This window comes from Toxorhynchites rutilus, chromosome 1, assembly GCF_029784135.1.
Source record: "Toxorhynchites rutilus septentrionalis strain SRP chromosome 1, ASM2978413v1, whole genome shotgun sequence".
Taxonomy (NCBI): domain Eukaryota; kingdom Metazoa; phylum Arthropoda; class Insecta; order Diptera; family Culicidae; genus Toxorhynchites; species Toxorhynchites rutilus.
The window spans coordinates 89,517,726-89,533,544 of record NC_073744.1 but is presented as its reverse complement, the minus strand read 5'-3'; the positions used below and the strand labels follow the sequence as shown (position 1 = coordinate 89,533,544).

Genomic DNA, 15,819 nt, shown 5'->3' with positions numbered 1-15,819 from the left:
CGATAAACTACGAGTGGAGAATAGTGTCTATTTTATTGTTTGTGACCAACAACATCATCCTTTCACCGCCCCACGCAATTTATTTGCACAAAAGCGACATCTACCTGTCAGCTCTGGAGACAAATATTGCATGCGATCTTTTCTAATACCTGCGAACGATCCAAGAATAGTTAGGATGACATGCACTAAGTGCAAAAAAGTTGTTAATGATTCGGATCGTATCACTTGTCGTGGATACTGCGGAAACTCATTTCATATGATTTGCGCCAAAGTAGATTACGGCCTTCGTGAGATTTTGGGTACATACGATAGAAATATTCTTTGGATGTGCGATGGCTGCGCGGACCTTTTTTCGAACGAACATTTTCGGAATATGACGTCCCGGTGCAATGATGAAAATATGCCAGATATACCGTCCATCAAGTTGCTTCAAGATTATATTGCTGGATTGAACTCACAGTAACATCATTCTACCCACGGTTAAACCATACTGATTCATCAGATTACGAGCGAACCCCAAGTGACGGCCTCTTGATGTACTACCAGAACGTTCGTGGCCAAAGGACAAAGATAGACGATTTGGTTTTGACAGCCGTTGATTCCAACTACGATGTTATAGTCCTCCCCGAAACCTGGCTTGATGAACGAATTTATTCATCTCAATTGTTTGGGAGTGCGTTTACTGTTTTTCGTAACGACCGCAATCATCTAAATAGTTCCAAATCATGTGGAGGTGGGGTTTTGATTGCAGTTTCTAACCGTCTTAGTTGCTGTCGCGACCCTACTTCGGTTTGTCTATCTCTCGAGAAGATTTGGGTGAAAATTACGACACCAAACAGATATTTAAGTGTTAGGGTAATATACCTGCCTCCTGACCGGAAATTGGATTCCATCAGTATCAACAGTCACATCAGTTCGATTGGTAATGTACTGCCACAACTAGAACAGAACGACTTGGCTCTGCTTCTTGGTGATTACATTCAGTCTGGGCTGATTTGGAACGTCACTGCAAATGATCATCCCACCATCGATGTTCTGCATTCGAACATTCCGGCTTCCTGTAGTACACTTCTGGATGGTTTCAGTCTCCATAATATAACACAAATCAACAAAATTATGAACATTAACTCCTTGACTTTGTGCTTGTGAATGAAGCTGCAATCCCGGAATGTTCTGTTATTGGAGCTTCAGAGCCCTTAATCGGTATTGATAATCACCATCCTGCATTGGAAATCGCTATTTTGTTATCGATGCCCGTTCGCTTCGACAATACCGCTGATGTGCATGAGCCGATTTTGTTGCATTGAGCCATTCACTCGCCTAGGAGAATTGGCAGTTCCTGGATTCCTGCTTGTCGATATATGAAGCCGTTAACCACTTCAAGGAGGTCGTGGGCCGAGCAATATCTGATTGTGTGCCGTTGAGCAGACCTACTCCAAAGCCTGCTTGGTCCAATACTCGACTACATCATCTGAAACGACTGAGATCGAAGGCGCTCCGCAAGTACTGTCGCACCCGTAATTCAATCGACAAACGTTTAATTTCAGTAGCCAGCAAGGAATATCGAACGTACAACCGTCTCCTTTATGAAAAGTATACAAGGCGTATACAAGATAATCTACGGCGCAACCCAAAGCAGTTCTGGTCGTTTGTGAAGACTAAAAGTAAAGAGAACGGGCTACCGGTGGAAATTCTCTTGGGGAACAGGAGAGCCTGCACCTCATTGGAAAAATGTCAACTCCTGGCTGAGCACTTCAAGAGCGTCTTCAACGATTACTGCGCCTCGTCGACCCAAATTGGTGATGCTACTAGGGACACGCCCAGATATATTTTTGATTTGGATATCTTTACGATATCTTCAGCTTGCGTCGAATCTGTCATCAAAAAACTAAAATTCTCCTTCGTTGCTGGACCCAACGGAACTCCCTCCTGTATACTGAAAAATTGCTACCCGGAGCTCATTACACCGCTGTCGAAACTGTTCAATATTTCGTTGCAGCAGGGTGGGTTTCCTACACGTTGGAAATTCTCATTTATGTTCCCGGTTTTTAAGAAAGGAGACAAGCAAAACGTCGAAAATTATCGAGTGATCACATCGCTTAATGCATGTTCTAAAATTTTTGAGATCATAATTAACGACGCACTATTCTTTTGCTGCAAAGATAACATCTCTGTTGATCAACACTGCTTTTATCTAAAGAGATCAATCTCTACGAATCTTGCTCCCTTCGTTTCATTCTGCCTTAGGAGTATGGAAGCTGGAGCGCAGGTGGATGTTGTGTACACCGACCTCAAGGCTGCTCTTGACAGGGTTGATTACACCATACTGCTTGCTAAAATCGAGAAGCTTGGTGTATCTCCGAGACTCACTCGTTGGTTCAGGTCTTACCTTACCAATCGAAAAATATGTGTACGAATTGGATCTGATTTTTCGGAGAATTTTACCAACAGCTCAGTAGTACCTCAGGGCAGCAACCTTGGACCGTTGCCGATCTTCATGAACGAGATCGGATTGATCCTCCCAGCTGGTAATCGATCATTCTATGCGGATGATGTTGAAATGTACCTGACAGTTCGAAGCGCAGCTGATTGCTTACAGCATCTGATAAACACTTTTGTAGAGTGGTGCACAAGAAATTATCTCACACTAAGTGTTTCAAAATGTAACGGTATAACATTTTACCGAAAACTCAAGCCAATAACGTTTACATACATGAACGATTTTCAACCTTTGCTACGTGTGGAAAAAATTCGTGATCTTGGAATTACGCTTGACTCTGCCTTAACGTTTAAGTCGCATTACTCGGACATAATTACCAGGGCTAATAAGCAACTCGGATTCATGTTCAAAATCTCCGATGAGTTTCGCGACCCAACCTGTTTGAAAGTATTGTTCTGCACGCTTGTTCGATCAGTTCTGGAATTCGGCGTGGTTGTCTGGTGTCCTTATCACACATTATTGATTGTTAGGATTGAATCCATTCAAAAGAAATCCGTCCGTTATGCCCTGCGTAATCTTCCGTGGAATGATCCAATGAATCTTCCACCCTACGAAGCTCGATGTCAGTTACTTGGACTGGAAACACTTGATTCCAGAAGAAAGGTTAGCCAGGCGATGTTTACAGCTAAAGTGCTATTGGGTGAAATAGATTGTCCTGGTGTTCTCGCTGAACTGAATATTTATGCTCCTGAGAGAGTACTCCGGTCAAGAAGTTTTCTTCACCTTGGGCCCCGTTTTGCAAACTACGGTTTACATGACCCAATTCGCTTCCTGTCAGCACGATTCAATTCATTTTATGGATTCTTCGATTTCAACCTATCTGCTGAAGCCTTTCGTCGTCGGATTCATCGAGGTCTACATGATCGAGAGTGATTACCGGACACTTCCAACGATGGACTATGCCAACGTTTTGCAATTTTTTTTATTGATTATTGATGTTTTGACCATCATTATTGTTCGTTTATATATATTTTTTTTAACAATGTTTAATGTCAAGATATGGGGCTTTTACGCCACTCTGGCTTTCCCCCATCTGTTTTCAATATGACAACACAAGTCAGATGAAATAAATCGAGAAATAAATAAATAAATAAATAAATAAATGCCACTATTCTAAAAGTGTCCTGGAGTGGTATGAGGCCAATTCTGTCCATTTTGTTCCAAAGGACATGAACCCGCCAAACTGTCCGGAGCTGCGCCCGGTGGAGCAGTACTGGGCAATAATGAAGCGGGAACTTCGGAAGAGCAAGAAGACAGTCAAAGACGAGAAGGACATGTTAAGAAAATGGAAAAAAAAACTAAGAAACTGGTACCGGATGACACTGTAAAGACTACGATGGAGGGCATCAAGCGAAAATGCGTTCAATTTTACACTCAAGGCTCCATCGATTAACTTTTCTTTTGATTTTTGAAGTTAATATATGTATAAAACTACCCTAAAATTTTGGTTTGATTCTAAACATTATAAGAAAATTGGCATGACATTTTCAGTGTCGCAATAATTTCGTGTTCGCCCTTTAGTCCACGCATCAATTTATAAATTGAATTTATGTAACATCCCTATTATCAGCTATTTGAACAAGTACTTAAATTGATTAGAGCGTGGCGGAGATGTTTAGTTTTCCCCATCAAAATACCAAGAAAAGCTATGAATTTTCCTGAAACCATCCACATAAAACTAATTGTTAGGTATTTATTTACTCATTTGGCCAGCATTTGTATGACGTCGCCCCGCTGTGCACTCGGTTCCCCAGACTTAAATTGGCAACATGCACGGAGAAAAAAAATCTCATAGAAAGCTTCTTTCTATTCAGAGAATGTTATCTTTTCACGGGAAATAGCTAAGGATTATTTAATCATACTTGCAGAATGTGCATGAATTCATAGCTTATGAGTTCACGTAATTTTTGCAATACAGACTAAATTACTAGTTAATTTCTGCGAAAAAGTGCTCTACAAAGAAATTTTTTAGGAGGAATATTTTTTTCGTGCATGAAAAGAAACGGAACGAAAGCAATGAATACTGTGACAACGGGTGGTATGTTTGGACATGATGTTCTTGAATTATAAACATCGTGTTTGTTTATGATGTGAGAAACGCATGTTTATGTTTGAGTACCATTGTTCGTGTTTGGGGTGGGTAAACTTTTAACACTAGCGAAAAGCATGTTCGTGTTCAAACAAAAACATGGAATTTTCACATCGCGTGGACATATGTAAGTGTTTTTCGGAAGATTTCATGAGAGAGAGAAACGAATAATTCATTTTGAGGGGAGTCACTGAAAAATGCAATGAAGTTCATTTGACGGGGAAGAAAGAAATGAGATAGTCGAGTGAAGAAGCCAAAAGTCATTTCCAATTGAATACGAAGTGGAATTTCTTCATAGTCCGCTGACTATCTTCAGTTGAATATGACTATGCCGAGCCCTGATCTGAGCGTTCGAATAGAAAATGGAAAAAGAGGAATATCGTATTTTGATAAATCATTGTTTTTGATGGGAAAAACTCCTGAACAATCAATGCAATGGTTGACGAAATGTTATTCCACTTCTGCTCCTTCGAGAACAACAGTTTATCGGTGGTTTAGTGAATTTAAAACGGGCCATACAAGCACCGCGCATGCACCTCGCTCTGGAAGGCCAAAAGAGGCTACGAATCCAGAAATCGTAAAGTGAAGTTACGCGAGTTAGCTGGGGCCGTAGGCATTTCAAAAGAATACATTTTGCACGACATTTTGGACATGAAAAAGCAATCCGCGCGATGGGTGTCGCGTTTGCTGACCGTCGACCAAAAACAGCGGCGCGTTAATGATTCAAAAGCCGATTTGGCGTTGTTCAAGGGAAGGGACAAACAATTACCGGAGAGTATTATTCGTTATTGAATAACCTGAAGGACGAAGAACAAACGGCCATATGGCGAAGAAAAAAGTTCAATATCATTACGACAACGCACCGTCGCATACGTCCTTTAAAGCGATGGCCAAGTTGGACCAATTACGATTCCAATTGGTTGCTCACCCACCATATTCTCCAGACTTGGCCCCAGAATGAAATTATAGCATCGAGCCCCATAGCCAAATTTCTTCAAAAATGTTATCTTCATCTTATTCATGCAAAATACTTATCAATTCAAAAACTTGATATAATTTTCTCATCAATAGACATAAAATTTAGAAAATATCAAGTGTAATTAATAACTATTTTTGCAAATTTCAACAATAATACTTTCCACTAAAATACAGTACTTCACATTCAATGCGACATGCCGAGGCACGATTCAGTGTCGCATTGGAGGCAAATTTGACCTGTAATTGGACATTGTCGATGAGAGTGGTACAGTGTTGATGTCTGGTGGCAACTTTTCATGTGGGGCCATAATTTGGGCCCCGAAATCGATGTTTACAAAAATGTCCAATTAGAGGTAAGAAGGTCCAATTAACACTCCTATACTTGCGCATAGGTTTGAGAGGCCGAGAAAAAAAAATATCGCATGTAATGGTAAGAAGGGGTCGTGTGTCATTTCGACGTAGGACTACGTCTTACATTAAGGGTGCCAAATCAGAAAACAGGTCGCGTTTTTATGAAATGAAGTTAATGTTAATAACTATTTTTGCTGTGAACGGGTTTTAATGATTTGCATACCAACCGAATTGGAAATTTTCTAAGATTTGTTTGATATGCTATACATTACAATCCCATAGTCTGTATATGGTTTAAATTGATGAAAATTGGTAGCGTTCCCATTTCCCCATACATTTGTTCTGTACATTTGTGTGCTTTCTCGGACAGAACTGTCAATAACAGGCAACCGCTAGAATGCATAACGGTGCAGCAGCTAGAATAGAAACAGCGAAGGAGGATAGCGAAAAGAGAATATTTGCGAATTAAACTCTACCCTTGGGATCGAGTACTTTTCTCAAGGCAATGAGGGTGGAGGTGTAGTGCTGGAAAAGTAAAGTTTTTCAGGGGCCTTTTTCAAGGCTAGAGACGAATGAACTGAAAAAGTTTAAAGTCTCTATAATTCATTACCTGACCCTGACCCTTGCATAGTAAGTAAGCTGTCGCTAGCGTATAGGTATGGCATCTCCTCTGAGGAAAATTCCCAGAATCTTTAAGTGCCCGAAACAACAAAGGTTGCTTTTTCTGCGCATTTCGTGTTCTATGTTTCCCCTCGTGCTAGGAATGCTAGCGAATATTTCACTTGAAGTGCATCTGGCATTGCAATTTACACAACCATCCAAGCCATGGCGTAGCAGGCGAAAAAAGAGAAGAGTTCAAATGATTTTAGATCGCTTCTAGCCATCATTGTTTGGCTTTGTGTGTGTTGCTTGTTTCGTTGCGCGAAACTCAGAACTTGTTCATTTTCTGTACATGTGAATAGCACATCTTGGATGTTTTTAGTTGCCGATCGTATTTGCTCTCGTGCGCATCGGCTCTGTTCTGATGCAACAAGCTCCTAGCGTTGACGGGTTTGACCGAGAGTCGAGAAATGATTTTTTCATAAACGGTCATTCTCGCGATGTTTCATTTTTATCGCTGCAGCTGTGTGCATCTGTTAGACGCGTGATTGATGATTGTTGAATGGCGATGAATGGAAAATACCTCTCGTTAAATACTCAGTGCAATGTGTGCATTGATACAAAAAATTGAAAAAAAAATTGAAAAAAATTGCGACATATGACCAATTAGCAAAGGCAAGAAAGAATTGTTGCTTCTCGAAATTATTCTCCAAAACCACGCAAGCCATTAAACCTTTTCAGGGTCTCCGGAACTTTTTACTAAACAGTTATTTATGAAATTTCGACGTATTCGTAAATAATAACCGAAACGATAAACCAACAAATTAAAAATTAAAGATTGCGTAGTCCTATGTCCTAAGCAGTCGTGTTTCGGATACAACCCCTCGAATTTTTTATACTTTCGGTCTGAGACTTCGGCGCGAGTATAGGAGTAACTTTTTTGGGCAAGTGACTTGTTTTCCTATTTTAGAATATTGTTCAATGAAATGTATGAATGTTAGTGGAGTGGAACATTTATTGAATATAATGCATAACATCATTACCGGACTATTCTTATTTGATTTTAGTCCTTTTTATAACCGGATTGAACGGATTCATATATTTTCATTGTTATATTCATAGATAGTAGATTATGGTTATTTTTAAGAATTACAGTTTCGGTAATTTTGACGTAGGACTACGTCTAACCGGAAGATATAGGGGGTGAAATGGAAATCTAGGCACTGAACAAGTAGGAAAAAATGCAAGATTTGGAACGCTTATAACTCGAGAATTTCTCAATAGATCGCAAAGGTTTTTGCATCAATTGATAGGAAATATATCTACGCATCTATCATAACGAATAACATTTCATTTTTCTTGAGATAAATAATTGAATAATTGTGAAATATCAAGCATTGTCAAAATGCACTATGTGCCCATTTTTGATTGGTTCATTTTGTGCTCCTCAAATCGTACCGGCCAAAACGGGCAACCAGAGCAGCAGCGAAATAGAATGAAGCACGATTGGAAAGGAAAAAGAAAAAAATGAACGAAACATTGGTCGCAGTCTCACACATGCGTAATTCTCTACCAGCCAGTCAGCTTAAAAATCCCCGCTCCGCTGCCGTAACGATCATTCTCATTCAAGCCGTACACCACATCGTTTCGCATCAGAACACATCAACAAACCAACCCAAGCAGCCATGTCTGGACATGGTAAAGGAGGAAAATGAAGGGAAAGGCAAAATCCCGCTCGAACCGTGTTGATCTGGAGTTCCCCGCAAGGGTAGCTAGGCCGAGCACGTTAGTACCAGTGCACCAGTCCACCTAGCCGGCGTTATATAGTTTCGGCCGCCGAAGTGATCGAGTTAGCTGGCAAAGCTGCTCGCGACGATAAGAAAACCCGCATTCAGAACAGAACACATTCGGTTCGGTGGACATCAAGACAACAGGCAGTTGCAGCGAGTGGCGAGTGGCAAACGCAATCGCAAAACGGCTTCAGGTAGCAGAACAAAAAAGTTTATTCTTTATACAAACTGCTTTGATGGCAAATCCAGAACAAGGCGGCATCGAGGGCGTTCGAAATGGTTTTTTTCAAAACCACGAGTACTAAGTTTTCTAAATTGGAACCATTCCATAAAACAAGGCGCTTTTCAGGGCCAATAAATCTCCCGAAAAAGAGTTTAGGAAATACAGTTCAATGCTTTTTAAAACAATATCCATAATAATAATAAAACACAAATTGATTTTTTTCATAATTTGTTTGCCAGGATATGATGAGTATGTGAATTTGGCAGTTGTTCTGAGCTTATTGATTTTCACCAATTCTTAAATTGCTTCTAGATTGAAAGTACAGTAATTTACACTTATGTCGACATTTAGCTAATTGGACGGACCTGTAATGCGACATATTTAGTTGGACATTTTTGTAAACATAGAGTTCGGGGTCCAAATTATGACCCCACATTGAAAGTCGACACTGTACCACTGTCATCGCAAATGTTCAATTACAGGTTAAAATTACCTCCAATCCGATACTGAGTGGTGGTAATGCGACATGTCATTGAATGTAATTTACTGTAAAATATGTCACAAGCTGGATGGGAAGAAATTTTCCAACTGTGAAAGCTGTGGCGAGTGGCAAATGCAATCGCTAAACAGAAAGGTTTAGCCGAACAAGAAGGGGGTATCGAGTGATAACAAAACAATAAACTCTTTAGATTGAAAATAATTTTGTGATTCTGAAAAGGACCCTTTTTAGCCTGCATGTGAATCCAACGATCGAACAAATCGTAATGAATGTATTTTTTTGCCATCGCTCCCTTTTAACGCTCATTCGTTCGTCTCGTTGGACTCGCCCCTCTGGCTGAGTCTGCCGATTTGTCTCTATCCTGTGAGTGTGTACCGCTTGAGTATAAAACACGCGGACCCCAAAAAAATATCATATTTTCTTTCAAACCGTAAACCCGTGTGGTTGTACGGCACCGGCATCGTGGACGTAACAAAGGAGGACAAGTTAAGGGAAAGGCAAAGTCTCACTCGAACCGTGCAGGTCTCCAGTTCCCTGTTGGTCGCATTCACTGATTGCTCCGTAAGGGTAACTAGGCCGAACGGGTTGGTCCCGGAGCACCAGTATACCTAACAGCGATTATAGAGCTTCGGCCGTCGGAGTGCTCAAGTTGGCTTGCAAAGCTGCTCAGGACAATCAGAAAACCCGCATCAAGAACAGAGCAGCTTCGGTTCGGCGCTCATCAAGGCAACAATTAGTTTCAGTGAGTGGCAAAGTGTTTCTCCGGCACGTCGCATTAAATGTAATTTACTGAACAACATGTCACAAGCTGGATGGGAAGAAATTTTCCAACTGTGAAAGCTGTGGCGAGTGGCAAACGCAATAGCTAAACAGGAAGGTTTAACCGAACAAGATGGGAATATCGAGTGATAACAAAAACACAACACCAAAGGTTCTTTTCAGAACCATCAACATATTCATAAAGAGTAAACAGTACTAATCCATTTTTCAGGTAGATAGGTAGGTATTCACGTAGGAGAAGAAAATAAAACAATATATTTAACAAAAGCTGTCCCCTTTGTATAGTCCTACGTCACTCCGGTTATGTCCCCGACATTACCCACCTGTCTTTTTTTTTGTCATCTTTTTGTGCCCCATAAAAAACAGGCATTAATTCTTAGTTTACCAAGAACACAGAGACAAAGAATATTATAAATATGAAAAAAAATCAGAACCTTTATTATCTGGTAAATCTCTAGAAGGTCGTTATACATGCTTCTTTTCGAAAAAAGACCCGAAAAATTCACTACAACTGCATGAAATGTAAGAAATATGTTTGTCTCGAGCATGCAGTTATGGTATGTTCGGATTCTCGCACCATTAAAATCACAATCGATTAATACGTTTTTATGTTATTTTCTAACTCAACACTTTCATGAATTATATTCAGTTGCTTACTTTTAATTAATAACAGGAAAAAAGTCGTATTTCGTTATTTGTGTTGGAGTATCAAAAATTACTCTGTTTTGAGGAGGCTGAATTAGAGACCATTAAAACTAAATAAAATCGCACAAAACATATTTTCTGGAGGAGTTTTTTCATTCAATTATACCCTCTTCTTCAAATAAATCCCAATAAAACCTGAAAAATACACAATAGCGGCATTACAGAGAAGTTCAACTTTTGGTCTGTACAGGAGGGTTAAACGTGTCGCATTACATGTCTGTCCAATTAGCTAAATGTCGCATTAAATGTAAATGTAATTACTGTATTAGTCAATCTTATAACGAATTGATTCACGTACCACAACTTATACAGTATCTTGTCGACCCTTAGGAAACTGATATTGACCCCAAGGAGTCGATATCGACCACTTTGAGAGTTCCTTACTTAGACGAAACTCGCTATACTAAGTATATTGCCCTAGAAGGAAACTATTATTATTATCTTCGCTTGTTTTACGTCGGCATATTTCCGCCACTTTAGTGCCAATCACCGACATCAGGGAGGCGACTCCACCTGTTCCTACCTATCAGACTCAACAGCTCATGAGCCGGGCCAACTTCTTTTACTTCCCTTCCGAAGGAAGACGTAACCAGAGATTTTTCGCCTCAGAAAATCCCAACGACGCCAGCTGGGATTGAACCCAGGCCGATCGGATTGTGAGGCTGTTGCGCTAACCACACAACCACTGGCGCCGTCAAGAAGGAAACTATGTTGAGGAATAAATACAGCTTTGTCTAAAAAACGATTGTTTTCATTAGAAATCTCGGGACTTTTCAGCCCATGTAGTATAGAAAAGTTGTAGCCTCGTGTTGCTTCGATGGAAAGTCTGTGTGTAGCGCGCAAATGCCGCAGACTATATATAACCTAAAAGTTGCCTTGGTGCGATTCCCGCTTAAGAGTATTGATTTTTTAAATAAGACGTCGTTCACGAATTACGTAACGCTAAAAATCCGGATTTTGGACCCCCTCTCCACCCCTACGCAATTTCCTATCTGTAATACACAGTAAGTAACGCAACCTCGACCCCCCACTCCTACTCCCCTTCTTGCGTTACGGAATTTGTGCACGACGCCAAATGACAAACATATATTTAGTGAGTAAAAAAGTGTGCTTTGTGTTATGTTCTAAAAAAATAACTAAGGCTAAGGAAAAAAAGTAACTAAGATAAGACTAAGGGTTCTATTCACTCACTCTAAATCATTCGAATTCTCATGGTATACTATAACATGATTTAGCTGTTCACTGAATTAAAATAGCAAATTTGTGTCACCAGAAACAGTTAATAACACAATGTAATATATTCCAGTCTTTGAAAACCGTGAGAAAATGGTTTTGGTTATGGAGTTTGCGGCTGGCGGCGAACTGTACGACTATCTGTCGGAGCGAAAGGTACTCTCCGAGGAGGAAGCCCGTCGTATCTTCCGACAAGTCTCAACTGCTATATACTACTGTCATAAGCACAAGATATGTCATCGTGATCTTAAGTTAGAAAACATATTACTAGATGAAAATGGCAACGCCAAGATTGCCGATTTTGGTTTGTCAAATGTGTTTGACGAACAAAGACTGCTGGCAACGTTCTGTGGATCTCCGCTGTATGCGTCGCCGGAAATAGTTAAAGGTACACCTTATCTTGGACCAGAGGTAGATTGCTGGTCTTTGGGTGTGCTGCTGTATACTCTAGTCTATGGCGCAATGCCATTCGATGGTGCCAACTTTAAAAGGCTTGTGAAACAAATCAGTCAAGGTGATTACTTCGAACCGAAGAAACCCTCGCGAGCTTCTTCACTAATCAGAGAAATGCTGACAGTATGCCCCCAACGGCGAGCGAATATTGAACAAATTTGTAACCATTGGTGGGTGAATGAAGGTTACGACGAGTCATGTTTAGATTTAGCCGAAGATCTCGCAAATCAAACACCGGTACGATTGGATGTGCTACTGTCGTTAGCGCCGCCGTCTGTAACGGCTGATCAAGTGGTAGTAGGAAGCGGACAAGAGGAAGCTAAGTCAAAAGAACGAATACAGCGAAGTCATTCGGTTGGTTCAATATTAGATATCGGAGGAACAGAAGCTGAGAGACGAATATTAGACATGGTTGCCGCTGGAGGTGAAGCGGCACTTATGCCGTCTCCAACTCGCACTATTACTACTTTTGAGGGCAGTCCCGCCCAACCCAAGCGAAAATTGGAGTCTACTGTTTCTACAGAAAATGCACTTGGAGCTGTTAAGAAAAAAGAAAAGGCTGCTGATAAACTGCAAATGGATAAATCGCAACCTGTGATCCCAGAGGTAATGCACATTGAGCCAAGCTCGTCATTAATAATGGAATCAAGTAAGTCTGACTCGGAACATATAGAACACTTGTCTGCTGCAAGTACTCCCGTTGCTGCGAGAGACGTATTGGAAGATCTGCAGAATTTGGAAAATATGTGCGATGAATTGCTCCAACAAACTGCCACTCCACCTGTTACTAAAGCTCCAACACTGGATGAAGTCCCACCAACAACTACTGAAGCTCAACCAATCACTCCACCCACGCCAATAGTTGAAACGTCTCCAAAAATAATATCGGGTGTAAAAGCGAAATTGGAAAAACTTGAAAAGTCTGAGAAGCAACCCGACAAAGTTGTTCCAGTCAAAAAAGTGTTCAATAAAAATAAGACTGCGGACCTTACTACGGCAATTAATCAGATATCAAGTCAAGACCAAGAATTCGCACACGTCAAGTCGGCGTCTAATTTGGAACGTAAAAATAGTCTTCCGGAAGAAAACCTTACCAAACCTGTAGATCGACGAAAATCGCGAATTCTAGAGACTGCTGAAAAATTCCAAAACATGAACAATCAAAACAATGACAAATTCAAAAAATACTCGCTCCCCGGGCTACCAACAGTTGGCAATTATAAGAAGGAATTTGAACGTAAAGCTTCCATGAATAACTTGACTTCCTCTAGTTCTGCCTTCAGGCCTTCGCCATTCGATATACAACGAAAAATGGAGCTCGAGTTATCATCTTCTCCCGATCGAAGCTGTCAAAGCAGCGCGACCGATTTGCAAACACCACTATCGCCCAGTGATGATCGTGAAGCCATGTTCCAGTCTGAAGAGATCAAAGAGAGCGATTCGAAGGGATCGGTTAGCAGTTTTTCACTAGAAGAAGCGCGTCGATCTATGGAAAACTCGATAGCCCTTCTCAATAAAGTACGTGACGAAAATAATCCTGTGGATCAACTCTGCGCAAAGACGGAGAACGTGACTGTTTCGGAAGAAAACGAACGGGAGAGGAAATTGAAGAATGCACGTGAAATAATTGGAAATGCTATTCCCGTCGGGCGTCTTCGAAAACCACCAATGCCATTTGGAGCCAACGGTCGATCTGCAACTGGAGGAATCGGTCTCAATACTTCAAGTTCGAATAAACAATTTCGTTTCGGTTCAGATGTTGTCGAACCTAAACTTGAAACGATGTCTGTACCAAGAAGTGAGTATATGCTGATTGTTGCTTTCTAAATTCTCTGAATGTGCTATCCATTCCACAGAAGTGTCGATTGGAAGTATACCCACACCACAAACAGATGAAACTAAGACTTCGCACGCTGAAATCACCCTCAAATCTGCAACTTTACCGAGAAGAAAAGTTGGCAAGCCTGATATACACTCGGAAACCCAAGCAAAGGTAATTTGTTTAGTTTTTCTTCAAAATTTTTGGTAATAAACTGTTTATCAATAAAAGAGCGATTCGCAGCCTTCGATGATTCAAAATCCATCTATGCGATTCTCCACCGAAATGCAACACCAAGTACCCGATCTTCGCAGTGCCCCTATCCGGGAACATCCAATTTCATTCACTGTGCCAACGCATCGTGCCAACAGCCTGGAGCCACAGGTTAAAGAACACACCATCCCAATACAGAAGCCTCCGACATACCATCGGACACCGTCGAGTACATTGGGATCAGTACGTGGCTCACTATCACGTCAATCCACGAATGAGTCAAACGATTCGGATACGACACTCTCCCAAAGCACGATGCCTCCATTACCCAACAGTAGCAGCTCTACTATGCCAATCAAGAAAAGTCCACGTGAATTCATTATTCCTATTGCCGTTGAAGGGGGCGGTTTCGTTACACCACGAGCCAACAGTCTCGAACCATCGGAGTCCAATGTTACGACTTCATCCGCTGGATTCAGTACTAAGTCACGACTGGCTCGTCCGCGCAAAATTGGGTAAGTTGCAGCCTTAACCTTTCGCTAAATTCAAATGGAAGAAACTGTTTATTGTTGACAAGTTTTACTAGCCCTACATGCTTCTTCCAAATATTGAGTGACTGAAGTGTTGTGATATGCAGAGTACGGGAAAGAAAGAAACGACGCGTTACACGTTCAACTAACAAACTTATTTCCGTATTTCTCTAATTTGAATCGTTCCAAAGGCTTGGTCATAATGTTCGCTTCCATTTCTGATGTACTTCAGATCGATGGCCTCGTGTTGCTGTAAATCCTTAGCGAATGCGTATTTTGTGTCAACATGTTTTGGTCGTTTTTAAATACGATCCGATTCCCCAAGTTTAATACAAGACTGGTTGTTTTCCCATACCTAAACCGACAGGATCTGTTTCTCGTTGATGTCCTTGGATAGCTTCAGATGCCACATGAGTTCCTGCATCCCTCAGCCAATGCGACAAATTCCGCCTCTGTAGATGACAACGCTACACACGATTGTTTACAAGTACCCCAGTTCACTAATCCGCCGCCGTACTTGATTAAAAAATCGGAATTCGCAGGTCCTTAGTTCCTTTCAGGTATCTTAAAACTCGTTTAGCTTCTGTCCAATGACGGTTACTTTGTTACTTTCTGACCCAACAATGACGTACTAACACAGATGTCTGGACGGGTATTGACCGCGACGTATAACAAACTACCGACTAAACTACGATAGGAAATGGTATTGGATAGGTCCTCCTCCTTCTTTTGTTTCACGTAGGCCAGGTCAATCGGAATCTTTGAAATTTTCGCATGCTCATGTCCGAACCTTGAAACAAGCCTTCAATATAATTACTTTGACTCAGTGTATAATGATCTCCAACTTTCTCCACGTGAATACCAAGAAGTTGTCGCAGTTCGCCTAAATTAGACAGCTTGAAGTGCTCCTGTAATGCGCTGCAGATATCCTGAAACTCACTGCTCGAAACTGCATGTGTTGGAATACACTGTCTTTTTTCTCGTTCCATACTCGTGCTGATTGTTTGAGACCATATATTATATACTGCGCCTTAGGAGGCACACTAAACTGTTATT

At 41.0% G+C, this 15,819-nt stretch overlaps 1 protein-coding gene across 19 annotated transcripts in view; it reads left to right on the top strand.

Moving 5' to 3' along the window:
- LOC129769562 (serine/threonine-protein kinase par-1) overlaps positions 1-15,819 on the top strand; it is a 122,664-nt gene that overhangs the window by 55,124 nt on the left and 51,721 nt on the right. For 18 of the 19 annotated variants that reach the window (XM_055772003.1, XM_055771970.1, XM_055771941.1 and 15 more), the window contains 3 exons: positions 11,822-13,999; positions 14,058-14,194; positions 14,252-14,748. In XM_055772003.1, the coding sequence (XP_055627978.1) occupies positions 11,842-13,999; positions 14,058-14,194; positions 14,252-14,748 (2,792 nt within the window). In that variant the 5' untranslated portion in view covers positions 11,822-11,841. Of the gene's footprint in view, positions 1-15; positions 8,503-11,821; positions 14,000-14,057; positions 14,195-14,251; positions 14,749-15,819 lie in introns of those variants that run through there. The other variant, XM_055771996.1, reaches the window with a different exon arrangement.